The following is a 26,239-nucleotide window of genomic DNA, read 5'->3' as shown; positions in this document are numbered from 1 at the left end:
TTGGAAAAGGGTCTTCAACACTTTTAAAAATCTAATATTTGTTTTTTGCAATTCACTAGTGGATGAAAGAGATTCTTTTTTTATTACATTTATATGCCCCCCAATTCCAATGGATTTTGAGAGGCCATAGACCTTTAAATATTCTCACATCATAGCTGCTTTCTCTTCTGTTTGTGTAATCTGTGTGATTACAAGGAAGGATTAGCGTTTGAGGAAATTAAAATTAGAAGTTTCTTTGCTGTCAGATATTTGATTTGAAGTCCATCTGGAAGCTGAAACATGACCCCATGCCACAAGCGCTTTAAAGAACAACTCCAGGACCTTGAATTGGACCCGGAAGCAGACTGGTAACTAATGCAACTTGTGCAGAGATGTAACATGCATTCTACCAGAAACATACATAACTGCTCACACCATTGCATTTTGCACATGCTGAAGTTTCCAGATATTCTTCAAAAACTGCCTCACACAGAACATATTGCAATAGTCCACCTGGGAAATGACCAGGGCAGGAGTGACTATGAATAGGGCACCGTGATAAGTCAAGTTTGGATTTAGTTGAATGCCAGCAGATATTCTAGATCTCTCTTCTGTTTCATCTCCCTCAATTTCTCTGTAAGCAATCGGGATTGACAGGATCCATGACGGGGGAGAGGCCACATAGGTGTGATCCAATCCAATGCTCCTTTATTTCAAGTGGCAACCAAGACCTTTGAAGAACCATGCAGCAGACCAACAATAATAACCCCAGCTTCCTCTGAAACCTTTCTGCGTCCATCAGACACCAGTGGTGGATCAATCTAAAGCAGGGGTGTCAAACTCAAGGCCCGTGGGCCAGTTCCAGTCCCCGATGTGGTCAGATCTGGCTTGTGGGGATGGCCCCTTACATTTTCCAGGACGGCCCCACATTGAGGAAACATCAGGCCCGCATGGCTTTAGCCCAGTCTATCCAGTGCAAAGAGGAAACATTGGGCCAGTGTGACTTTGGCCTGGTCTACCAGTGCAAAGAGGAAACATGCCAGCAGTTTGGGAATGGCGTCAAGCTGGCAACACCCAACCAGTTGGCCACACCAACTCAGTTGGCCATGCCTACCTCCCCCTCTGAAGTTAACCACAGCCCTGATGCGGCCCTCAATGAAGTTGAGTTTGACACCCCAGGTCTAAAGAGTTCAGCTGCTCTGCAATGGTTTGCAGTACCAGAGAATCTCATAGTAATCAGGGTGTGATACGACCATGACAATCTCCCAAATGCAAATCACATATCCACTGCTCTGACATGACCACCAGATCTAATGCGTGACACTATTCTATTGTCAGGTTCTGGATGACCTGGGCTAGGCACATGGCTGCCATGGTGGCCATGACCTGTCTTAGACTGCATTCCCAGGGAAGACAGATTGAAGTCCCCCAAGACCGTACATCTGTGGAACTCCACTGCCAATCCAGAGATAGAGTCAAAGAGCTGAGACAAGGAGATTGTTATGAAGCGGGGAGACTAGTACAACAGTGACAATCCCAACTGATCCCTAGAGTACAACTTAATGAACAGGGTCTCATATCCAGTGACTTGTGGGGCAACACCTCTGAAAGTTGTAAGTAACCACTAACCCTGCCTCAGGTTCTCAACCAGGGTCACACTTGAAACCTAGCTGGGCATAACTCCAAAAGCTCTTTCGGGCTCAACAGGTCCTGGTAATATATGTGACTTTACACAGTCATTTCATGTGACTGGGCCCAATGGTACAGGTCTAGAAAGCTCTGTGGAAATAAAAATGTATAAGTAAAGTTAGAAAGAAATGTTTCTTTCAACTGCATGAGGACTTAAGAAACACCTTCATGGTCGAATTTGGGTGATCTATTTATGTACCTATTCAGTTCCTTTCTTTCCTACCTTGATTGTTCAGGTTGTTTACAGATCATCAAATAGCCGCAGTTTTGCAAACTGGTCATAAGTACACCTAGTTCAACACCATAATAATTTTGAATGGTTGCTGAATGATTGCTCATAACTAGAGGACTAACCTCTATATAGTAATATATATTATACCAATGCTTCTAATGTAAGACTTCTAGTAAAAGATTTAACCTGATTTTATTTTATAGGTCAATATAATTAAATACAAACTTTCTACAAATCATATTTACAAATACATTCTCTAGATTCTCTATTATATAGATTTCCTGAAATGTTTTGATTTGGGGTGGGGGGCTGCCTGTCAAAAGAGATAATATATTTTTGTTTTTCTTTCCCCTATCTACATTTCTCCATAAAACCCATTACGTTATATCTACTTAGAGCATCAGAGAGTAACTAGTTGAATTAATTATTTAGACAGAAACATATTTCTTCATATTTTCAACCTGATATCTAATCAATATCTAGTATTTTCTTTCCTTATTTGCCATGAAGCATTGAAGACAAGACACTGCGGTTTTATTTCATTGTAATAGTGAAGCCCAAGCAACTGCTAGACAAATCTTCATAATTTCCCTTACTAATAACTATACATTTTAATAGTATGGATCACATATTCTTTTTCATGTTTATAAAAGTTAAATCTTCATCTTAAAGAGTATTTCTGTCATTTGGATTAAGTTTCAGCTTTTTCTCCCTCATTTCTCATAAACTATATATAGAAACAAGTTCTGCAGTCGTTATTGAGTAGATAGAAATGAGAAATGGTGGAGCAGAATATTGTCTGAATATTGATGACACTTCATCAATATTCAGCCTGGTATTCAAACAAACAGCCTGGTAATTTTTCTTTATTATTTTACTAGGATCTTAAAAAAACAAACTGATATGATATGGAATCAAAATCTGGTCAGCACTACTATCTTCTCAGACCATTCCTGAGGACTGTAAAAATGGGAGGACCTAAACCTACTCCATATATAACCCAGGAGAATCGTATTCCTGTTGATACTAAAAGATGCTGAAAGCCAAAGAACTGAATTGCTGTTCCTACTTCATCCATTTCCCAGTGAAAGTCTTCTATCAGAGTACCAAAGGCTGCTTCAGTCCTATAATAATCAGTTCTGCAGCCTACTGAATCTAACTGGGCATGGCTAGTCTAGTGAAGAGAAGGACCAGGGGAGACATGATAGCAGTTTTCCAATATTTGAGGGGCTGCCACAAAAAGGAGTGGGTCAAGCTGCTTTCCAAAGCACCTGAAGGCCAGACAAGGAATAGATGGAACCTGACCAAGGAGAGATTCAACCTAGAAATGAGGAAGAACTTTCTGACAGTGAGAACAATCAACCAATGGAACAGCTTGCCTTCAGAAGTTGTGGGAGCTTCATCACTTGAGACTTTCAAGAAAAGATTGGACTGCCATTTGTCAGAAATGGTATAGGGTCTCCTTCTTGAGCAGGGGGTTGGACTAGATGACCTATAAGGTCTCTTCCAACACTGTTAATCTGTTAACTAAATTATATCATCAAGAAACACCTTCTGCTGAGAGATTTTACATACTCCAGCAACTTGCCTCCAAATGGCAATATTAAATAGTTACCTGAAACCACAGCATCTCAACATTTTCTTCAGCCGAGGTTTCACTTTTTCCCCCTAAACTGCAGGAGCCTCATCATCTCTCCAGAAGTACAGGTAGTCCTCCAGTCATAACCATTTGTTTAGTGAGTGATCAAAGTTACAAATGGCACTGAAAAAAGTGACTTACAACCGATCTTCTACAACTATTACAGTATCTCCATGGTCATGTGATAAAAATTTGGACACTCGGCAACTGCCATATATGACGGTTGCAATGTTCCAGGGTCATGTGATCACCTTCCCAGCCAGCTTCTAGCAAAGTCAATTCACTTAATAACTGTGTGATTCACTTAACAGTGGAAACATGTTCATAAAATCGGGCAGGACTCATTTAACCTTCTTGCTAAACAATAGAAATTCTGGCCCCAATTATAGCTGTAAATAGAAAATTATCTGCATTTATGTTCCTCCACAGCTGAGATACTTTCCATTTTAAAAGAATTTGTATGCATTTATTTCTCAAGCGCACTTTGATCCCTAAGGTCTTCTCATATAAATATTTAGTCTTGCTGAAATTGTGATTAGTATAAAAGCAAGAGAATATACAGTACAGAGCAAAATACTTTATTATATGAGGAGTAAATATGAGTTATATTATATAATCAGATTTTATATAATCAGATGAAGATTTGTATATTAAGGAATACTTCAGAATGTAGACATTCAAATTTTTGTGAAACATTTTGGCAATGTACTTCATAGTTCACATAAATAGTCATTGTTACTCTCTTGCTATCTACCCATCTTGCCAAATGTTAACAAAATATAGAAAGCAAATTTTCTGAAATGTGGACTTTCTTCTGGAAAAGGAGCAAATGAAGATTTATAGACAGGTGGATTTTAGGCAAGATCAGCTAACAATTACACACCATAGATACCTTCTATGGAACCAAATCAATTTCCGCTTGCATTCACATCTCACTGTGAAATATAAGCATACATCCTCATAGTATGTTTTAGAAGTATGATGGAGTGGGAATATAGTCCCTGTCAAAGACAGAGAAGGAACAAGCTCTCCATCACAAGAAGACATTAGCAAGAAAGGAGATATACTGCACACACATACACACACATTTGCAAAAGAAAAATGAAAACATAGCAAAATTATAATTTCAACATTTTATACTAGTATAGAAAAGATAATCATAGTCCATTCTTCTCCAAGAATTAAATATAATTGTTTAATAACCTAGAGAAGCAAGTTGAATAAAACCCTACGTTTTAAATTATTTCATGAAGTAGAATTTTAAAAATGCAACATTAGAGTAGCTCAGCAGAAAAAGAGGCTGCCCATAATAATCCTTCTGCTTCATGGCCAGTTTAAATAATGAATAAGGAATGACCCCAATCTCATAATTTTATCCTACTTAATGCTGTTCATCATTTTCTCCTGGATTAGAAATTGGTCTTCCAGCACTTTGAAGGTTTGGGGAAATCACGTCAGATCCAAGATTACTTTTCCCAAGGGCTATTTTATATATAAGTTGGGATCAACTCTCATATTCAAAACCTCTTACTCTTCTCATATCTTTTGCTAACTGTCTCAACCTTTCATCACAATCAAATTCAAAATCCTTTTTTGATTTATTCCTCTTAAAGGTATGTATGAATATATAGGAATCCCTGCGGATTTTACTCTGCTAGTTGTTGCAGACTATAGGAGGCGGTGCTCATCTCCGTTTCAAGGCCATTGAGCTAGTACTGTCCAAAGACATTTCCATGGACATGTGGCCAGCATGATGTCAAGGAGTGCTGTTATCTTTCCACCAAAGTGGCACCTATTTATTTACTCACATTTGCATGCTTTCGAACTGCTAGGTTAGCAGGAGCTAACCCTGTCACATGGTGCTCAGGTCTAGAAAGCTGACAAGCCCAGGATCTAAACCACTGAGCCATAATTTGTATTGATCCAAATCTTGCACCATTTCCCCCAAAAGTAACCTCTGGTACAGTGGTGGGTTTTAAATTTTTTTACTACTGGTTCTGTGGGCATGGTGTGCGTGGCATGGCTTGGTGGGCATGGCAGGGGAAGGATACTGTAAAATCTCCATTCCCACCCCACTCCAGGGGAAGGTTACTGCAAAATCCCATTTCCTCCTGATCAGCTGGGACTCGGGAGGAAGAGAATAGATGGGGGCAGGGCCAATCAAAATTTTTACTACCGGTTCTCCGAACTACTCAAAATTTCCGCTACCAGTTCTCCAGAACTGGTCAGAACCTGCTGAAACCCCTCTGCTCTGGTACTTTCATTAATACTTTCTCTTAGCCTCACAAGCACACATTTTTTTCCCAACCTATTTCTTAATTTATGCTCTTTACCATTTATTCCTCAAATATTTCATATATGATCTTCCATAGCCCGAGACTGTCCCCAGATGGGCTTGTATATACTGATTTCTCTGCCACTGATCATGGATTGAGTCAATCAAGATTTTCATGTATCGCTTCTTAGTAGAAACCAGGTATTTAGGCCTAAATCACACTTGCAGCATTCCTTTCTATTGGTAAAGATCTGTAATGCTGCAGGCATGTACTGTATTTACAGGACCTTTTCAAACATGAACGTGGCCAGGGTTTACTTCTCCAATCGCAATATTAAATGGGGGGGGCAATATTAAGTGGGGGGGCTTGCAGCAACACAAGAACACCCCTCCTAAAGTGAAATGAAAAAGCCATATTCAACCCCCTGAGATCTTTCCTAGAACTGCCTACCTCTGTGATAGTGACAACCACGGTGGCTGCTGTGTGTCTTACATGACTACAGCCCCGCGAGGGCCTCTGGGGCTGCAGGGCTCTAAACTAAAATGCTCCATCTCTTGCGGGTCCTCCGAGGAGCTTCACGTCTTGCGCTCTACCGCCCCGATCCTGAAAACTAAGAGGGATCCATGAAAGCAAAACGGAGCATCAGCCCGGTGGGTTTTGTTTTGTTTTTTTTCCTCCTTTGTTCAGAGTTAACCTAGGTAGATTGGAGCGTGGGCGGGAAGCCTCCTTGCGAACTGGGTACAAGCTCGACGGCCCTCCTCTTCCTCCCCCTTAGGAGAGAGCAAAGATGTCCTGCATTTTCTCCTCTACCCTTCACCGGGACGGGGGAGGGGGATTGGGAAACGCCTCTCTCCTTCCTCAGGCACGATGGGGGAAGGTCTGTCAGCCTATCTCCTTCCCGGCTCGGCCCCAGAGCAAAGAGGAGCTACCGCGGCGGTTCACTCCGCCGCCGCCCCCTTTGTTTTTTTTTTCCTCTGGTCTCTCCTCGCCCCAAGGTTGCCGCTGTTAATTCTCCCGCCAACTCGCCGCGAAGGCTGGCCGGTCGAGAGCCTTTTAAGTCCCGGTGGAAAATGCTCGGGGTGATGTTCCTCCTCGCTTGCTCCCTGCTGGTAGTTTGCTCCTGCTTGGCCGAAAGGGAACTTGCAGTATTGACGCAGGAACAACTGCCCTACTTCTTGAGTAAGTTGGACGGGCAGCTGAGCCATTGGTCGGACGGCTGCCTTAAGGGAGACTTCGCTGCTCTCGCTCTCTCTGTCTCTCTCTCTCACTCGCTCATTCTCTCATTCAGTCCCTTCCTGCTATAAACTGATTATATACAGCGCGTTAGAATTTCCCTGCAGGGAGTAATGCTTTATCTTGGTACAACTCTCACTCCAGGGAAAGTGGTGGTGGTGGTGGGGAAAGTTGGAGCCAAATCCTAAAGATCATTGGTTAGGAAATAAAATCCATTTAAATCCAGAGGAATTTATTTCCTGCTGCTGCGGGTTGAAATGTCGGTCAGAGACCTTATTAGTCAGTTCTAGCTCTATGTTTAGGCTTGACCATGTAAAATCCATTTAACCATCAGAGTGCCCGACCGAGGGGCCAAATTTGGCTAATTTGGCTTTAGTTTACAGTAACAGTTCGCTTAGTGACCGTTCAAAGTTACATTGGCACTAAAAAAAGTGACTTAATGACCATTTTTTACACTTATGACCATTGTAGCATTCCACATGGTCATGTGATTTGCATACGGATGCTTGACAACTGACTCATATTTATGACAGTTGCAGCGTCCCGGTGTCATGTGACTCCCCTTTTACGACCTGACAAGCAAATCAACGGGGAAACCAGATTCACTTAACAACCGTGTTACTAATTTGACAGCTGTAGTGATTCACTTAAGAAATGTGGCAAGTCCTAAAATGGGGGGAAACTCATTTAACACATTTCTCACTTAGCAACATAAATTTTGGTCTCAATTGTGGTCGTCAGTTGAGGGTTGCCTCTACTTTTTTCAGCACTTGGTGTGCTGCTCTTCACGTTTGTGCTTCAGACCCATAAAATGAGTTTCCAATTCCCAATTTTAACTCTGCTTTATGCATGTAGCCAGCATGTGCAGTTATCTGCTTATATGTGGCTGTGCCTCCTAACATTTTCTAGGCAATTTCTCGTGTGAGGGAATATTGTTTTGTTTGCATTAAACTACAGTGTATCTAAAACTCTCTTTTGTGTTTACTGTGCACTTAACTGTATTACTACTGATAACATATCATTGTTCCAGAAGACATTACTAGTATAAACACTTTTAAAATATTTTGCAGCTGTCTCTGGATCTGTTCTAAGCATGAGGCATACTACTTCCAGTGTTGAGGTAGAAAGCCCTAACTGCCTTCATTTCAAATTTCTGACTGCCTACATAAGATTTGCTTCCCTCCTCCAGGGAATGACCCTTGCACCCGTTCATTTATGTCTGCTAAAATAGAAAAAGCAAACCATGTAATGCTGCAGGCATGTATAGAATTGTTCAATTTCTATACTATTAAAAGATGAAGTTGGAGAGTTTTTCCTCAGAGAAAATGTTTTTCTTTTTTAGCTGAAACAATATCTGGGGATTATTAAACTAGATGAAGTCCAGCCAGCTGATTCCGAATTCTTTTCTAGGTAATACAAAATTCCAATATGGAGGGGAGACAAGCATACTTTTTCTTCTTCTAGAGAAGGGAAACTGCAAGCTGCCAGTCTTCAGACAGGAAGAGAGATTATCTATGTTGGGTTTCTGATTAGGTGTAATTCCAGGGGTGAAATGCTCCTGTTTCGGACCGGATCGCCCGATCCGGTAGGGATGGAGGCGGGTGGTTCAGAGAACCGGTAGCAAAAATCCCTGCCCCCCCCCATGCCCAGCTGAGCCTCATGATCATCAGAGACTTTTTTTCTTTTAAATGCCTCTGACGATCCAAGCTGAGTTGCCTGATCGGCAGAGGCATTTAAAAGAAAAAAAGCCTCTGACAATCAGCTGGGATCATCAGAGCCTTTTGAAAGCATTTTTTTACAACCTCTTTGCCCAAGAGGTTGTAGAAAAAATGGTTTTAAAAGTTTTAAAAAAAATTGGCCACGCCGACCCAATCACATTACACCCCCCCACCAAGCCACGCCCACAGAACCGGTAGTAACAAATTTTAGATTTCACCACTGTGTAATGCACACATTTTGTTGAGATGATTTTGAGAATATTTTCAGTATTTCCCTGAACAATGTGAGTACTTTGGAGAAAGACGGGTTGAAGGTGGAGCATGTATCCCTGTCTCCCTTCATACCTGAAATTTTTTTATACCTGAAGAAACTTAATCTAAAGCAAGACTGAGTATAACTTGTTCATTTGTCTGGCTGAAAGCTAATGGATGGCTGTGAAAAAGCCATGGTGCGCAAAACACATTTTGATTGTGGTTTTGAATGAGAGCGGGGTTTTTAGAACATATATGTGATAAATGTTGCTTATTTAGGGATAAACAGTATGCCTGTGGACATGTTCCTTGTCACCAACCTGATCTTAATTGTCTTTAAGATAATGTTGTTATTTTTAATTGGAAACTGCAGACTCCAAAGCAAGGTATTAGATTCTCTATTTACAAGAGTGCCTGTAAGATTTGCATAGACTTAGAAAATAAAATAGTGAGAGACTAAAACCCAGTACAGGTACTCCTCGATTTACAAGCACAATTGAGCCCAAAATTTCCATTGACAAGCGAGATAGTTGTTAAGTGAATTTTGCCCCATTTTATGACCTTCCTTGCCACAGTTGTTAAGTGAATCACTGTAGTTGTTAAGTCAGTAACTCAGTTGTTCAGTGAATCTGGCTTCCCTATTGACTTTGCTTGTAAGAAGGTTGCAAAAGGTGATCACATGACCCTAGGATACCAAGCTTCCAAATTTTGATAATCTGACTAGAGTGAAAATAGTCATGAGTCACTTTTTTCAGTGCCGTTATAACTTCAAATAGTCGCTAAATGAACTGTTGTAAGTCGAAGACTACCTGTATCTTGTTAAAATTTCCAGGAAAAAATATGGTTTAATTGGGTGGTAGCACGTTCTAACTGGGTTAGAAGAAGAATAAGTAACAATCCCATCAATTTTTCTACAAATAAATTAGTGCTTCATGAATAGCTATAGCAGTCTTTTTGTAATATTCTCAAAATTCAAAAGCTGTCCCTAGCCTATCAATTTGACTATCCTTGTTTCAGGGATGTGAAAAACAGTCATAAGTCAATTTTTTCAGTGCTGTTGTAACTTTGAATGGTCACTAAAAGAATGGCTATAATTTGAGGACTATCTGTACATCTAGTTTTATTAATAAAGCTATAATTGCACTCAACAATGAATTAAAGGGCCACCATCAGTGAGCTGTTGGACAGCATTACTTGGTCTGTTGTGTGGATATTTGGGTGGTTTAGGGGTGGGGAATTTGTGGTGGGTGGGGGGGTGTTTGGGGATTGTTATGTGTGTTGGATCTGGTCTGGGTGTTAAGTGAATTTCGTTGTATGAGTATACTGTGTGTACACGTACAATGACAATAAAGTAGTAGTAGTAGTAATTATTATTATTATTATTATTGGTTAATCTTTAGTGAGATTCACAGCCTTTGAGGCTGGTTAATAGCTCAGCAGCTCGAGTCCTAACCAAGGACCTAGGAACTTTTAAGGTATCGTCGGAGGATGTAAGCTGTTCCGAGTAAGGTGTTTTTTTGTAGATGATGATGATGATGATGATGATGATGATGATGATGATGATTAAAGATAGAACTAATAGAAGTCCATTGTATGCTTGAGTTCCAAAGTTTTCAATAAAATGAGAACTAAGATCAGGCTTAATATTTTTCCAGTTATCCCTGTAGCAGCTGGTTCTCTGGAGAGCTCAGAGTGCAGTCCTGTCAAGATTCTAGCTTTGCTTTGCCATGCACCCCAATCCCTTATCAGATGCCCTCTGGGCTTTCCTTCCTGTTGTGGTTAGATCGGGGGTCCCAACCCCTGGGCCGTGGACCACTATCAGGCTGTGGCCTGTTCAGAACTGGGCCGTATTATTATTATTATTATTATTATTATTATTATTATTATTATTATTATTATTATTTATTGTATTTGTATGCCGCCCTTCTCCCGAAGGACTCAGGGTGGCATACAAATGTATGACTGGTTGGCCAGTGCACGCACATAGCTCAACTTGCGCAAGCATCTGGCTGGTACACACATGGACTTGCGCAATCCGGTTCTCCTCTCTCCCCCACTGGGACACCAAGCCTCGAAGGTTGGGGAACCACTGGGTTCGATAACTCACCTTACTGTGATAGCAGGAAAAAAAAAAGTAAGATTTTGGTCAGCTATAATGCTAGCAAAAATTTAAGAGCTATTCCTCACAAAACGGTCCATACCAGCTAGATAACACCTCTGCCCTACTGTATGTACAACATGACACAAACCTTTCTTTCTTCTAGGAAAAGGAATATTTATTATTCAAAGTGAGAATTTCAACACATGTATTACAGCTGAAACTTCCGAGCTCATCCTTGAAAACTGCAATCAAGTTTCTAAGTACATGTTGTGGAAATGGGGTTCTAAACAGCAGCTTTTCAACATACACACAAGCACATGCCTTGGACTCAACTTCAGTAACCCAGAGCCATCACTAGTAATGACACAATGTGACTCCCCTCAGTATTTGCTGCGGTGGCAATGTCATGGAAAGGCACTTATTGGGGCATCACAGTACAAATTAGCAGTTGAAAATAGCAAATTTATTGTAATTAAAAAAAATGCCAACTATGGATGGAAACAGTTCATGTCACACGATGACCTTTGTGAACATGCATTTGAAGGTACTTTTTTTTTTTAGTCATGCTTCACTTAATAATACAGGTGGTTCTTAAATATGAGGGTTATAAAAATAGCATCTTGCAACATGATTAAGATAATTACTTCTGTTTGCTATCAGCTGGGTGTATCAGCAATTATACTGCATAGAATTTGAATGTGTAAAAATCTCAAATGTTATGCACTATGCTGGCATAATTCTTCCCTTTTACATAATGATTGTCCATATTTCCAGGGCCTAGCAGACTTTTCAATATTTTGTGAAATTTCTTCCATGTGAATCAACATTCAGTGGTATAAAGTAAAGCCTATTTAGTTGCTCAACAGGTCAGAAACAAGCCACGGGATAAAGCAGACATGAATTCTGGCTTACTCTTCTTGGTTGCATGAGAGGAGCAAAGCAGAAGGCAAGCTGTGAAGCTTGAGTAGGCTCAATTCACATGGGGGTTGTAGAATTAATATGTGAATTGGTTACATTTAGAACTTCCATGATTAATAATATGGAAGGGCCAGTAGTTAGTCCACAGCAACATTACCTAGCTGCTTGGATTTTCTGCAATTATACAGTGTTGATGTATATGGCAGAAAGAAAGAGTCATGTCAGTGCAATGTGGAGCTTTTTAGGTCAATTCTACAGAACTTTATGGATCAGCTTTATCTTTCACCTTAGTTAGGTTATCAAGAAACCCGATGAATTACAAAGTACATAGCCATCCTAGGGTTCAGCATAATGATACAAAAAGACAGATTTACAGATGTCTTGCAGGTCCTTCTCTTTCCTGTAAGAAAATTCCATAGTATGAAAATGATAACATGGGAAGGACTTTTAAACTTTATATCTGGCTTGAAAATATAGTAATGAACCACTCTTGCTCAGTTTTTTACTTGAGAAATATTCTAATTGAAGTGCTTGACTCTGAGAATTTAGTAAAGGCAATTTGTATTGTACTGACAAATCCATGAATATCACATGTCCTGAACTTGCAAAAATATAAATAGTAAATATTTTAATTACGTAGCAATAGGCTTATATTGTAACGAATGTGTTAGAATTTAAGATGTTGCTACTGCAGCAGGCTTTTATGGCTGCTCCTTTGGACAGTTTTATTAACTAACTGGTGGCAAATGCTATTATAAAAATTATCAAGTGCAAATCAAGTTGTTGCTATCATGATGTAAGCCTTATTAAAAATTGATAGCGCAGAGTCCTTCCTTTCAGTGAAAGTACTTTTACGGTAGCAAATCGCAAAACTATTATGATACCAGATTTTTGGGGGAGGGGACGGGGAGAATATCCATTAAAGTTTTTATACCCTTTCAATTTTCTTTCCAAATGATATATCAGCAGTATTTTATTCCATTCAGAAATGTATACCCTGTTGGGAAATTCTCTTGGTTTGCCTTGTGTTTTTCCATTTAAATACAACAATAAATGGCACTATGAATGTATCAGAGATTTCAGAGAAGATGGATATCCTTGGTGTGCCACAACAAGCCACTATGAACAAGATGAAAAATGGGGATTGTGCCCAAATTCTGGTATGTAGTAATTAATACACTCCTTTATTTGTTTATAGAAATGATACATGCATTGGCCTGAAGACATTAAGCTAATAACTGGAATGGTAGTTGTGGGGTGGAGATGTGTATTTCCTAATTACCAGTTCAAAATACTGTTTGCTGAATTGTTAAATTGTATTATTCACTTATATTATTAAAAGTTATTTGAGGAATGAGGATAATTTTGAATTTCAGAGTACATCCTATTTCCCAACTTAGTTTTGACTTCAGAATATGGAAAATATTTATTTATTTATTTATTTGTTAGTTTAAATTTCTATACCACCCTTCTCCAATATAGGACTCAGGGCGGTGAACAGCCAAAGTAAAAACAAGACATATATACAAAACATACAAAATCTAAAAACTGATTAAAATAATTAAATATTTTGGCCATAATTAAAACAATTCCAATTTAAAATCAGTTTAAAATTTAACTCAAGCCAGCCCAGCTAGTTGAAATAAATGGGTTTTCAGGGCCCGACGAAAAATATGCTCAGATGCTAACTTCCGATGAAAAAATGGCCCACTGACTACACTCCCAGGGAAGGATGTATGCTAAGAGCAAGTTATAAAAAGATATATTAGAATGTTTTAATTCTAGAAAAGCTTAGTGCCTTAAAATGGATGAAAAAATATTTTCCCTTTAAGGTTAAAAAAATCTAAAAAAAATACAGTGAATTTTGTTAATATCAATGGTGATAGTTTGTAAACATTAAGTGCAAATAGAAATACATATTATTTCAACAGCAAAAGGAAGATAAAGTAGTAATGGTTAAATTGATTGTTCTATTCAAAAATGAGAATATGTTTTTCATTTGGATATCACTTTTGGATTTTGTGATTGTGATGAAAAAAAATGAAACTGACTTTGGTTTTGCCGATTACATAAATTTGTTGTTATAGAAATGGCTACTTATATACTAATGTATAAAAGAAAAAAGTTGAGGTTGTAATGTTGTTATCTTGTACTGTGCTAAAAAGAGTCGGAAGTCAATGCCATTTTCTTTCTTCCCTTGTTCCTCATATTTTCTTTCTCCCATTCTTTTTCCTTCACTTGATTTCCTATTTATACATTTCTTTGTATTTTATACATTGGTAAAACAAGAAAAGTTATATTTTAAAAAAAGAGTATGGAAAGTATGTTCATAGTAACATCATCTTAGCATTTCCACTTTTTCACTAGGTGTTAATTAATCTAGATTGTTACATTAGGAGTGTTATGTTTCTTAATGACTTTGTAATATCATGCTGTTTTTTCTACACAGGGTCTGGCTGTGATATTTTTTGGAAGATAAATGCAGATACTCAAATTTGTTACCAGATCAATCTTCTTTCTGTTCTCTCCTGGAATGAGGCACGTGTCGCATGTCAGGGACAAGGAGCAGATCTGTTAAGTATCATAGATATGAGAGAACAGAAGTATATTGGTGGTCTAATTGGTAAGTTTAAATTCTAATTCCTGTTTAGGTAATCTCATTGGTTGAGTTCACGAATAACACTAAATTAGTGTTTACCAACCAGTCAGCTTGGAAAGTAGTTAGGAACTTAGAAATGCATCATTTCAAGGAAGTTGATTGGCATCAAATTGAAAACAACCCAAAATTTAACACTACATGATTGAACAACAGAGACTTTTAGATTTGCAAATTATTTTTTCCTGCAATCCATTGGTGTGGTTATGGAAATTTTTTGATTGAAGGGGACACATGTTTTTTTCTAGCTAGCTTCTGTGGTCCACTGGAGCTGCAGTCTTAATTGCTAGTTGATCCAAAAGGACACATTGCATTTTCTTAATTTTCTCAACTGATTTCCCATCCTTTTTCCATTTTCCAAACGTTTTCCTCAACAGCAGCTTAATTTGGAGCCGAAGACAGTGGATTTTTAATAGGAAGTTGCCCATTTTGTTTTACTTTGTCACCTCTAATTTTTTGGCCTTCTGTGATTCTTTTTTCCAGATTACATTCTGGATTATGGATACATAGATTACATTCTGGGAACAGTTTAGAAGAGTGTTTTTCATCCTTGTATACCTGAACATGTGTGGACTTCAGTTCTCCAAATTCCCCAAACAGCATGGTGTCTGGAGAATTCTGAGAATTTAATTTTGGAATTGTGTGGAATTGAAGTCCGCACATCTTAAAGTTGCCAAGTTTGAAAAAGTGATAAACACTGATTTAGAAGGAAAGATTGGGTACAGCTGTCTGGGATAGGTTAGTTGTGCATGCTAAGCTGGAGAAAAGGGCTTATCCTTTTTTGGCTGGAGCAGCTCTGTTTAAATGACTGCTTGTCAACTCTTGAAGCCCATGAAATAAACAATTCTTTTGAAATCATCTGCAGTTCCCTGCTTTGCCTCATTTCTTTTTCTTTATTGCACAGTTGACACGGTAAAGAGAGTAAGAGAAAGGAAGAAGCAATCCAGATGTTTTCTGAAAACAGTAATTATAGATTACTGACGTCTACATCTGCTGCAGAAATCTTACTTGGCGAGGGAGATCCTTGCATTCCATTGGTTTAAACATTCACAACTTGCATTATTGAGAGTAAACTGTTGGAAGTATCTGAATGGCAACCTGCTTATGAGTGTTTAATATATTTTACAGAGCAGCTGAACACAAAAGAAGCTATGGTATGGACAGGCTTAAATCAACTGGATGAAACTGCTGGCTGGCAGTGGTCAGATGGTGCACCTCTGGCTTTGGTGAACTGGCAAATGGGTACCAATTAGATTTATTACAGTACTGTTATGTATGCCTATTGCAACTAAGATCAGTAATCAGCTGGCAATGTACTAGCCAGAAGGATTAGGAAAACACATAAGCTCAGTCCTATAGATCAGCGGGCCCCAACATTGTAGATGCCAGGGACCACTTCCGTATAGGGCAGTTTTTCTGTGGACTGGAGGGGAATATGGCTTTGCAAGTGCCTGGATCCTATGCATGCACAGATGGGACTTCACTTACTTGTGCTGCCTGCTTCCTGGCAGGCCACAGACTGGGGGTTGCATATCCCTGTTATAGATTGAGTGAATCGGCCAATTAGTTCTGCCTATTATAGGGGGAAATGGCTGCTTTCTGAAGAGAGGCAAATGTCTCACAAATTCCACCTGACAGGTTGATGTTGTTTAGTTTAGACAAGGTGTCTAATAATTTTTTTTCTTTCTCTTTTAAAAGACATATCTCAGAATATCTTGTCACCTGCCTCCCTGCCACAGTTTTGAGTGCAAAATGTCAATGAAAGGATTGCTACTGACATGATTAGAGCACTGCATAGTCTTAAATATGAAAACCTCTTTCTTAGAACATATAAAATAGCATGTTAGAATATTTGCATATCTTAACATGCTAAAGAGTGACTTTTTTGCTATTCTTGAAAAAATGGATGTGCTATATGTGTTCAACAAAATGGTGTATTATGAATTATTCAGTATTATTGAATAATTAAGGCCACATATAGTCTTTGAATTACAGTCCACAAAATAAACAGGAGCTATGAGAGGGCAGGATGGTAGATTTTATTAAATTCATACTATGACTTCTAATTTGAAACTTTTGTCATTTTCTCTCTATGTGTGGCAAACTTGTAAGATTATTCCTTGAATGTGATTTTAAAATGCATGCTAATATGCAAGAAAGATATGCAGTTTCCTATAATGGTTAAGGCATCAGGCTAGAAACCAGGAGACTTAGTTCTAGTCCCTCCATAGGCTCAAAACCAGCTGGGTAACTTTGGGCCAATCACTCTCTCTCAGCCCTAGAAATGAGGCAACGGCAAATCACTTCTGAAAAACTTTATCAAGAAAAATGCAAATACTAGTCCAGGCAGTCTCCAAGAATCAGACATGACTGAATGGGAAAAAAATGCAGAAGTTGGATTCACAGATTTTCTAGACAAACATGCCCAAACTATAGGCATTGTGTATTTAAAATTAAGGTCTACAAAAACTCGCCATGGCCAACTTGTCACAGCCAATTCACCAGAGCCAACTTGTTGTGGCCAACTCACCACACCAACTCACTGAGGGACAGCTCACCACAGAACAAGAGTTACACTTATATCGAAGAAATAGTGGAATAGAATCATTAAAGAAAAGATGCCAAAGGAGAGACAAAATTAAATGTAAATGACAAAAATTAAAATATTTTTTAAAATTATTTTAAATAATTAAATTGAATTGTTGAATTGTCCTGTGGCAAGTTGGCCATGGTGAATTGACCCACAGTGAGTTGGCCATGGCGAGTTAGCCACAGCAAATTGACTGTGGCAAGTTGACCGTGGTGAATTGGCCATGGCAAGTTGGCTGTGGCAAGTTGTCCCATTCCGTTCAACATTTCATAGAATAAGCTAAGAATTGACTACTTTAGTAGTAGTCAATAATTATGTTTTGATATCAATCTATTATCAAAAGTTGAACCCATAATTGATTTGGAAGTTGCTTCAGCTACTTCAGGCATATATTTTTTTTGTTATAGGCAACATGGTTTGGCAATGACGAGTAATGCCAGAACTCTTGAATCACCCTTCCATGTGTCATCACATAAGAAATCTGAGTGTACATTGTAAGAACACCTAAGGGATGGTATGATGACTGTGTGTTTTATGCACAGAAAAACATGTTACTACTTGAGAGTCCCCTGTCAATGAGGGCTAAAAGTTATAGACTTTTTCCTGTCACTACGGTATTTTCTCTCAGTATTTACTTCTTTTTGTAAAGATATAAATTATTATAAAACTCTGTTTGCAGATCCCATTGACAGTTCTCTAGGATCACCTCGTTGTAAAACTTTTAACTTAAAAATACAAAATGATTGGCCAAGTTACCCATGTGAATCTGGACTACCATACATATGCAAAAAATACTTAAATGCTACTGACCATGAAGCAATTGGTAGGTTACCACTCTCAATGTACTGTAATTTACTCTCTAATTCTATTTGCAATAAAATGAAATTTCTATTATACATTAGTGCATGATGGGATTTAGACAGTTTGATATCTGGTATTTATGCTCTGGGTGCAAGAAATAATAGAAGTACAGAGTATAGCCCCCTTATTTTTAAATTAATGAAATAAACATTGATGCTGGTGGAATATCTAAGGATTCTCTTATGCCATTTTTGGAGGCATAAAACATACTTTTTACAATCAGAAATTACTGTTGCCAAAGTAGTTTCTTCCCATCTAGTCTGGTAGATTTCAGAAGTAAATAACTCATGTTTATATTACTTAAACTCCAGTGAAATATACAGAGGTACTTATGGATTCCACATAAAGGAAATATACCAGCAGTCTGAGCTTCTTAATGGAAATCCATAAAGAGTAGTCAGCTTTGCTAAGCATTTTTGTATGTTTGGCTCAACAAAGAGATACTTATTCTGCATGCCAAGGGTTCAGAGTGAATGTTGCAGTTGATTTATATGTATATATGTTTGTATATCTGAGAAATATAATAATACTCTCATGGAAACATATTGAAATTTCCAAGTAAATGAATGCCCTCATTTTTAAAATTATGTGATTGTAATTTAGGAATTGCTTAATATTAAGTATAACCAGTGGTGGGATTCAGCCAGTTTGCACCACTTCGGGAGAACCGGTTATTAACGTTCTGAACACTTTGGCAAACTGGTTGTTGGAAGAAATCATTAGGGCAGAGAACCGGTTGTTAAATTACTTGAATCCCACCACTGAGTATAACCCATGGGAAAAAATGTTCGCTTGTCCATCTTTTATTTTTAAAAAAATTGGGGTACCAGAGGAGCCAAATAAGAGATTATATTTAATTTTGTCTCTAGTTTGAAATTGCTTCTGGATTTTGTGTTTGCAATGAGGAAAAAAATGAAACTTTGATTCTGTTTTTGTAAACTATATAGGCCTATTGTTATAGAAATGACTTGTACATATTGTTATGTAAAAGCAAAAAATAGTAGTTGTAATGTTGTTACCTTTGACTGCGCCAAAGAGAGTCAGAAGTTGGTGCCTTTTTCTTTTTTTTCTTCCATTACACAATACCCCCTCTTTTTCCCTTCCTCTCTTCTTACTTTTACATGTTTTTTTTCTTCGTATTTTATACTTCGATAAACTAATAAAAAATTGAAGGTAACAAAAAAAATTTTGGGAGTACTAATGTACAATTTCCTAAACTAGTATCTAGAGTGGGGAAGGGGGGACTGAAAACTGTGATAAGATCTCATGTAAAACTATCAAACCTTATGAAGTTTAATCTCAGCAAATTTATTATCTTATTTTTGGGAAACTACTGATATTACATCACCAAACAGCTGCAAAAATAATAATTAGATAAATGTTATTGTTGTTGTTATTTACCTCAAAAAATCCTTCTTGACTGGCTAGTCTGTAGTCTGTATTCCTGGGTCTACAGACGTTAATGGCAACCATTAACCAAAAATAAAATTTAAACCAAGAAATATCATCACTTCATGATCATACACAATTTTATTGTTTTCTCAGAGGGAGTCTTGGCTTTTACATATATACATAAATATGTAGATAATTTCCCTAATATAAATTTAGAACAATATTTGGTCCTGTTTTGGAGCATACTGTATATTTACTCACAATCCACCCTCATTTCATATGAAGTGAATTAAAAATGTCCATTTAAATATATGATTACTATAATGACCACTTAACTTTAACAAAAGTATTGCTCAAACATGCGATTTGGACTTATTTTTCAGTCACAGAATCCAGTATGACTTATAGTTAAGCCTATGGGTCTTTAAAAAAAGAAGTCACAACAAAAATAGGCTAAATGAATTTACTGTCATGTAAATGTTTGTGAACTACATACTGTATTTTCAGGCAGTTTAATAGTATAATAAATTATTGTTGGAATATTACAACCTTGTTGCTTATTCTGGCTTTTAATTTGAATTTAAATGTGTATTTTTTTCATTGTTACTCATAATGCACATATCTAAACAAATTTTCACTAAAAATATGTTTTTTAAATGCACTTGTGATTGAATGATAATGACACAAGATTTGAAAGGTCTGAGAGTCAGTCAAGTTTCAATTTGTTCATTACCTACAGAACGTGGATCAAGTCAGTGTAATGAAACTTCATAAAGATCAAATTGCCGAAGAATTATTTTGCAGTTTTTATTTGTGTAATTGCACATTCTTATTCTGATTTTATAACACTTTTTATTATTGTAAAGAAAAATAGAAAATAATGTGAAAAAGCTAATGTTCTCACATACTATATGTGAAATAAAATTATATAAAAGTAGGAGATTATTCAGTTTGTTAATATAGCTGCTTTTTTATATATTTTAATTAAAAGATTCCTGGAAATTTTATCCTACTGACTGTGACAGTAATTGGTATCCATATAATAATTACTGCTATAAACTTCATAAAGAAGAAAGGAACTGGAATGAAGCATTTTTCTCCTGCCAGGATGATAATAGCACACTCATTAGCATAACCTCTTTGGCTGATACAGAGATGCTTATTAACCTCCTTGAATACGGTAAATTTTTATAATTAGTTGATATTGAACATTGTCTTACAATATAGGCAGTTTGCATTTTTAAAGCGGCTCTTAAGAGGGGGTTTTGTTTTAACTTGAACTATAGTACTAGAATCTTGCTGAAGTTCTTTTGGAACTTTTCCTCAAGGTTCAAAAGTTAGTACCGTGTTTCCCTGAAAATCAGACCTGTCTTATATTTTTTTGAACCCCAAAATTAGTGCTTGTCCTTATTTTCAGGGAGGTCTTATTATTTTGGGGCATGTGAAGCAAGATGGGGCTCCTCTTGCCGTCTTACCTGATTTCCAGCTCTGCATTTAAATATTTTCAGGGATGGCTTATTTTCGGGGGAAGGCTTATTTTAGCGCATGTGCTCAAAAGCCCGATTGGGCTTATTATCAAGGGATGTCTTATTTTAGGGGAAACAGGGTATCATTAGACAGCTTTGTAAAGTTCAGGAATAGCAGTCTTGTAAGTTGATAGGATCATACTGGAAAATTCCCAATTGCTCTGCATCATCACTGGCTCTCCAACTCTTAAAGGTAACAGTAGGAAAAGACTTAATGTTGAGGAAGATGGCTTGAATTGCGGATGATAATCCCTTGAGAACATGATGCTAGATCATGATCCATTAAATTTGGACTAACAGGGTTGTGTAAAGTATTATCCATTATAAGATTAGTACCAAAATATAGAGCTGTCATTGAAAAACTCCAGGACAACTGATGTACAATCATTTTGAACATTCCATTTATTTCTAATGGACATATTAATATAACCAGCACCCTGAATATTTGTTTTTTATGTATCACATTTTTTTTTGTCAAGCATGTATAAAATAACAGACATAAGTATAAACATGATTATGAATACAGAAAATGGGTACAAATAAATGGGGGCAGTACGACAGGGACAGTAGGCACGTAGGTGCGCTTATGCACCCCTTACAGACCTCTTAGGAATGGGGTGAGGTCAACAATAGACAGTCTAAGGTTAAAGTTATGGTGGTTTGGGGATGAAACCACAGAGTCAGGTAGTGCATTCCAGGCATTGACCACTCCGTTGCTGAAGTCATATTTTCTGCAATCGAGTTTGGAGCGGTTTATCTTAAGTTTGTATCTATTGTGTGCTTGTGTATTATTGTGGTTGAAACTGAAGTAGTCATTGACAGGTAGGATGTTGTAGCAGATAATTTTGTGTACTATGCTTAGGTCAGACCGAAGGCGACATAGTTCTAAATTGTCTAAGCCCAAAATTTCAAGCCTGGTGGTATAAGGTATTCTGTTGTGAGCAGAGGAGTGGAGGCAGAGGTGAAATGCTACCGGTTCGGCCGAACTGGTAGCAGCGGCGGGTGGTTCGGAAAACCGATAGCGGCGGCAGCGCAAGGCTCCGCCTACCCACCCAGTTGTTACTTCCTGGTTTTAACCAGGAAGTAATCTTTTTTTTACCCTCTACACAAGGCTTTGCGCATGCACAGAGGGTCCAAAATTGCACGTGACACACGGAGCGTGCGCTTCTGAACCAGTAGGGAAGGTAAGTAGATTTCACCCCTGAGTGGAGGACTCCTCGTGAAATATCTCTGGACTCGCTCAATTTTGTTAATGTCCGATATGCAATGCTAGTTCCAGACAGATGAGCTGTATTCGAGAATTGGTCTAGCAAAGGTTTTGTATGCCCTAGTTTGCAATACAATATTACCAGTTATATTACTCAGCTTGAATCACTTGCAAGGGTAAGGAGATTGTGGACCTCCAGATGTTGCAGAATCACAGCTTTCATAAGGACAAGTTAACATGACCAATAATGAGGGATAGTGGGAACTGTCGATCAACTGTATTCACATCTGGTGAATCACAGTTTCTCAATCCTTAAGTTTTATTGCACAGTCACTTTTTGAAACAAGTTAAGAGCAAGAGAAAATAATTTGATTGAAATTACCTCTAGTGGGTATAATAATGTCTCAATGGTTTTGATAGACTCAAAGCAAGTTCATAAAAAATTACAAGCCACGGTGTCTTTATGTTATTCAGAATAATGGTAGAGTTTCCTGCCTGAGCAGGGTGTTGGGCTAGAAGACCTCCAAGGTCCCTTCCAACTGTTATTCTGTTATTCTGGGTTTTTTTTTTTAATAAGGTAAAGGTTCCCCTTGCACATATGTGCTAATCATTCCTGACTCTAGGGGGTGGTGCTCATCTCCATTTCAAAACTGAAGAGCCAGCGCTGTCCGAAGACGTCTCCGTGGTCATGTGGCCAGCATGACAAAATGCCAAAGGCGCACGGAACACTGTTACCTTCCCACCAAAGGTGGTCCCTATTTTTCTACTTGCATTTTTTACGTGCTTTCAACCTGCTAGGTTGGCGGAAGCTGGGACAAGTAACGGAGCTCACCCCATTATGTGGCACTAGGGATTTAAACCGCTAAACTGCCAACCTTTCGATCAACAAGCTCAGCATCTTAGCCACTGAGCCACTGTGCCCTGTCGTTTTTTTAAATAGCTGCTATTAAAAAACAACACTGAGAATATGCTACAAAGCACATGTTTGCAATGGGCATTTTTGGGACATATGTTTGATGACTTTGGCCAATAGAATACTATTGAACTTTGACAAGATACAGGAGAACCCGTGTAAGCAGGGTTGAGCAGTCAAGAAAAGAAATATTTATAATATCATGAATCTATAGGACCGGAGGGATAAGCAACAAGTGGTCTCAGAGTCATTTTCAAATTCTTTTTGCAGTCTCATTTTTTTTTCAAATTCAGCCACAGTGCTATCACTTACTATTCTTAAGCCTAGTTAAAGTGTGCACAGCTTTTTTAAAATATGCTATTAGTCATCTACTTTTTCAAAAAGTAGATTTGTATTAAGATGCACTTGTTTATCTTCTGTAGAAAATGTGACAGACACTTGGATTGGACTAAACTGTAATAAGACTCCTGTTGAGTTTGAATGGTCTGATGGATCTGCCATGATCTTCACCTACTGGAATAAACAAGAACCAAATATTCTTCAGAAGAAAGGACAAATTTGTGTTTCGGCTCAGCAACATGTATGATTTTTTTTCTTTTTAAAATAATTCAGTGAATGAGTTTGGATGTTATGCATCTATGTGTTACATGTGTGTCTGTGTGCTACCTATATTACAGCATATCATGAGCCTTCTGTATTTGATGATATTCAATATAGCAATAGCAATAGCAGACTTATATACCACTTCACAGTGCTTTACAGCCCTCTCTAAATGGTTTATAGAGTCAGTATATTGCCCTCAATAATTTGGGTCTTCATTTTACTCACCTTGGAAGGATGGAAGGCTGAGTCAGTCTTGAACTGGTGAGAATCATACCCCTGGCAGTGAGTTGAATTAGCCTGCAATACTGTATTCTAACCACTGCTCTACTGCACCAGCACAACTCATATAAAACAATTACTCTTGTGCATACAACAATTAGTAACAAAACAGAATCTCTGCACAGCTACTGAATCTTACCTGTCTGATCCAAAACTATTAATATAGTCATCTTTTTCCATGCAGGGCAATCAATATCTCATTTCACTGCTTTCTCCCTACTATTTTATCTGAGGCCTTTGCATGTTCCATTTTTCTGTTCTTTTTCAGACTCATTATTTTGGGCAAGTTTGTTTCACAGCCTTTCATTTGCTCACATACTTGAATTTTTCCAAAGTAATTTGCAAAAAAATGCCAATGTTCATGTTTTTTTTTTTCTGATTTGGAAGATATCTTGATAAATATTCTATGATATCACACAATAGCTCTATGAATTATTGAGAGCAATATATAGCAGAGGTGCAAAGCAGTCAACAATTTTTTTATTAGATAAGCTACAGAAAGATAATACATTTATATTTTAGTTTTTGGAGTTTTTATTATACAAACTTTTATTTTAATACAATTACAATATACTCTGTGAAACAGAGCCCACTTATACACTAAATAATAGGAGTCTGTAGAAGATCTAAAGGTATTAGTAATACCCTCAGCCTAATGCGTACAAGTAAAGCATCTGAAATTTATTTGTTTTAAATGTATTGGCCATACAAATAAGTAAGCCTTTCTGAAAAAAAAAAAAGATATTTAAGCTATTTCAGTTGTTTTTCTGTTGTAATTCTATGCTCTTATTGTTTTTAACCAGGAAGGACGCTGGAAAGTGAAAAATTGTAAAAGCAGAAATTTTTATATTTGTAAAAGAAAAGGAAATATAGGCAATCATGTTTCTGAAGTGGAATCAGGCTGTCCAGAGGTAATATTTAAATATGGGAAGTGTTCAACTATAGTTTGATAAGAGTTAAAGCACCTTTTGAAAATATCACACTTCTTTTGCGTTTATAATATATGCATATTAAATACAAAAGTAAATTGTACTGGGATCAGTAGAATGTATTCCCAAGATAAAAATTGTTTCTTCGTTGACATTAACCAATCTGCTTAATATAATCAGCAATCTTTGTGCAAGGCATATTTCTTGGAGGTTTTGGGCTCCGCTATAGAATAAAAACATCTTACTGGAGGCACAGGCTGGACTAAAAGTTAACCAATATCTAATGGCACGACATCCACTGAGAAAAGAATTAACTGATTTTATATTAGTCTTTGTCTCAATTCCAAGGAATATATTATGGAGGAAGTTTGAAAATTCCACAATAAATTGCAGGCTTCTTATGCTCATTATGACTCTGTATGAAGGATCATATGAAGGATCCCTATACCCTCAGGGACATCTAAAATGTGGGTTTTTTCCCCAAATCCAGGATGAAGCAGGGTTATATATTAAGCCTCTCTCTCTTTAATTTCCATATTAATTTTTTGATTGAAGCAGTTTCTGACCCCAGTTTCTGTTCCCCAGTTATGTCCTATATAGAAAGGTTATCTCTTTATTGTATGCTGATGGTGGGGTCTCTATGTTTAGTTACTGTAGAGCTGAAGATTAGATAAAAGTCCTTCAGGCCTCTTACTACTTTGAAGAAAAATGTATCAACAACATTTATTCTAAGATCAAAAGCTGTATTTCCCCCCCCCCCCCCAAATGCTTAACAAAACATAGCTGGCAGATTGATAGATGTAAAACAGAGCAAGTTAAATATTCAGCTGTGTTGGTGTTGCTTTCCGGTAGCCTTGATTAAGTATATTAGAGACTGCTCAGAAATAAATGTATGGCTGCAATTTTCAGGTGTTCCCCCCCCGCCCCGCCCCCCCATGGGGATTTACATATTACCTCTACAATTTGAGCCTTCCAGGGCAAGGCAGTCATAAAGCTGCTTTATGAAAGACAGACTTGCGTGGATAAGGCTTTTTCCATGCTGGAAGCAAAGTTATATTTGTGGTCCCTTATTGTGTACGTAGCGCTGTCTGACATGTGGAGGCAGAATCTATTGCAATAGAAGCACAAATAGGGATCAACAAAATCAGTTGCTGGCTTCAAATATCTGCCCCCAGGGCCTGACCTCCTTGATTCTATTGGATGATTTTTACTCAAGTTGGAAAAAGACTTTCGAGACAAAACTACA

The 26,239-nt window shown here is 37.7% G+C and overlaps 1 protein-coding gene across 2 annotated transcripts in view; it reads left to right on the top strand.

Moving 5' to 3' along the window:
- The first annotated feature begins 6,275 nt into the window (after positions 1 to 6,275).
- Positions 6,276 to 26,239, top strand: part of PLA2R1 (phospholipase A2 receptor 1) — a 69,104-nt gene continuing 49,140 nt past the window's right edge. The window contains exons 1-9 of one of the 2 annotated variants that reach the window (XM_034426043.3): positions 6,276 to 6,465; positions 11,283 to 11,663; positions 13,024 to 13,197; positions 14,487 to 14,660; positions 15,822 to 15,935; positions 17,963 to 18,106; positions 20,528 to 20,716; positions 23,605 to 23,762; positions 24,868 to 24,975. In XM_034426043.3, coding sequence (XP_034281934.2) covers positions 11,384 to 11,663; positions 13,024 to 13,197; positions 14,487 to 14,660; positions 15,822 to 15,935; positions 17,963 to 18,106; positions 20,528 to 20,716; positions 23,605 to 23,762; positions 24,868 to 24,975 — 1,341 coding nt within the window. In that variant the 5' untranslated portion in view covers positions 6,276 to 6,465; positions 11,283 to 11,383. Of the gene's footprint in view, positions 6,995 to 11,282; positions 11,664 to 13,023; positions 13,198 to 14,486; positions 14,661 to 15,821; positions 15,936 to 17,962; positions 18,107 to 20,527; positions 20,717 to 23,604; positions 23,763 to 24,867; positions 24,976 to 26,239 lie in introns of both variants that reach the window. The other variant, XM_034426033.3, reaches the window with a different exon arrangement.

This window comes from Pantherophis guttatus, chromosome 1, assembly GCF_059756535.1.
Source record: "Pantherophis guttatus breed Tessera chromosome 1, ASM5975653v1, whole genome shotgun sequence".
Classification (NCBI taxonomy): Eukaryota; Metazoa; Chordata; class Lepidosauria; order Squamata; family Colubridae; genus Pantherophis; species Pantherophis guttatus.
The sequence above is the reverse complement of the archived record's forward strand: the minus strand, read 5'-3'. Positions and strand labels throughout refer to the sequence as shown.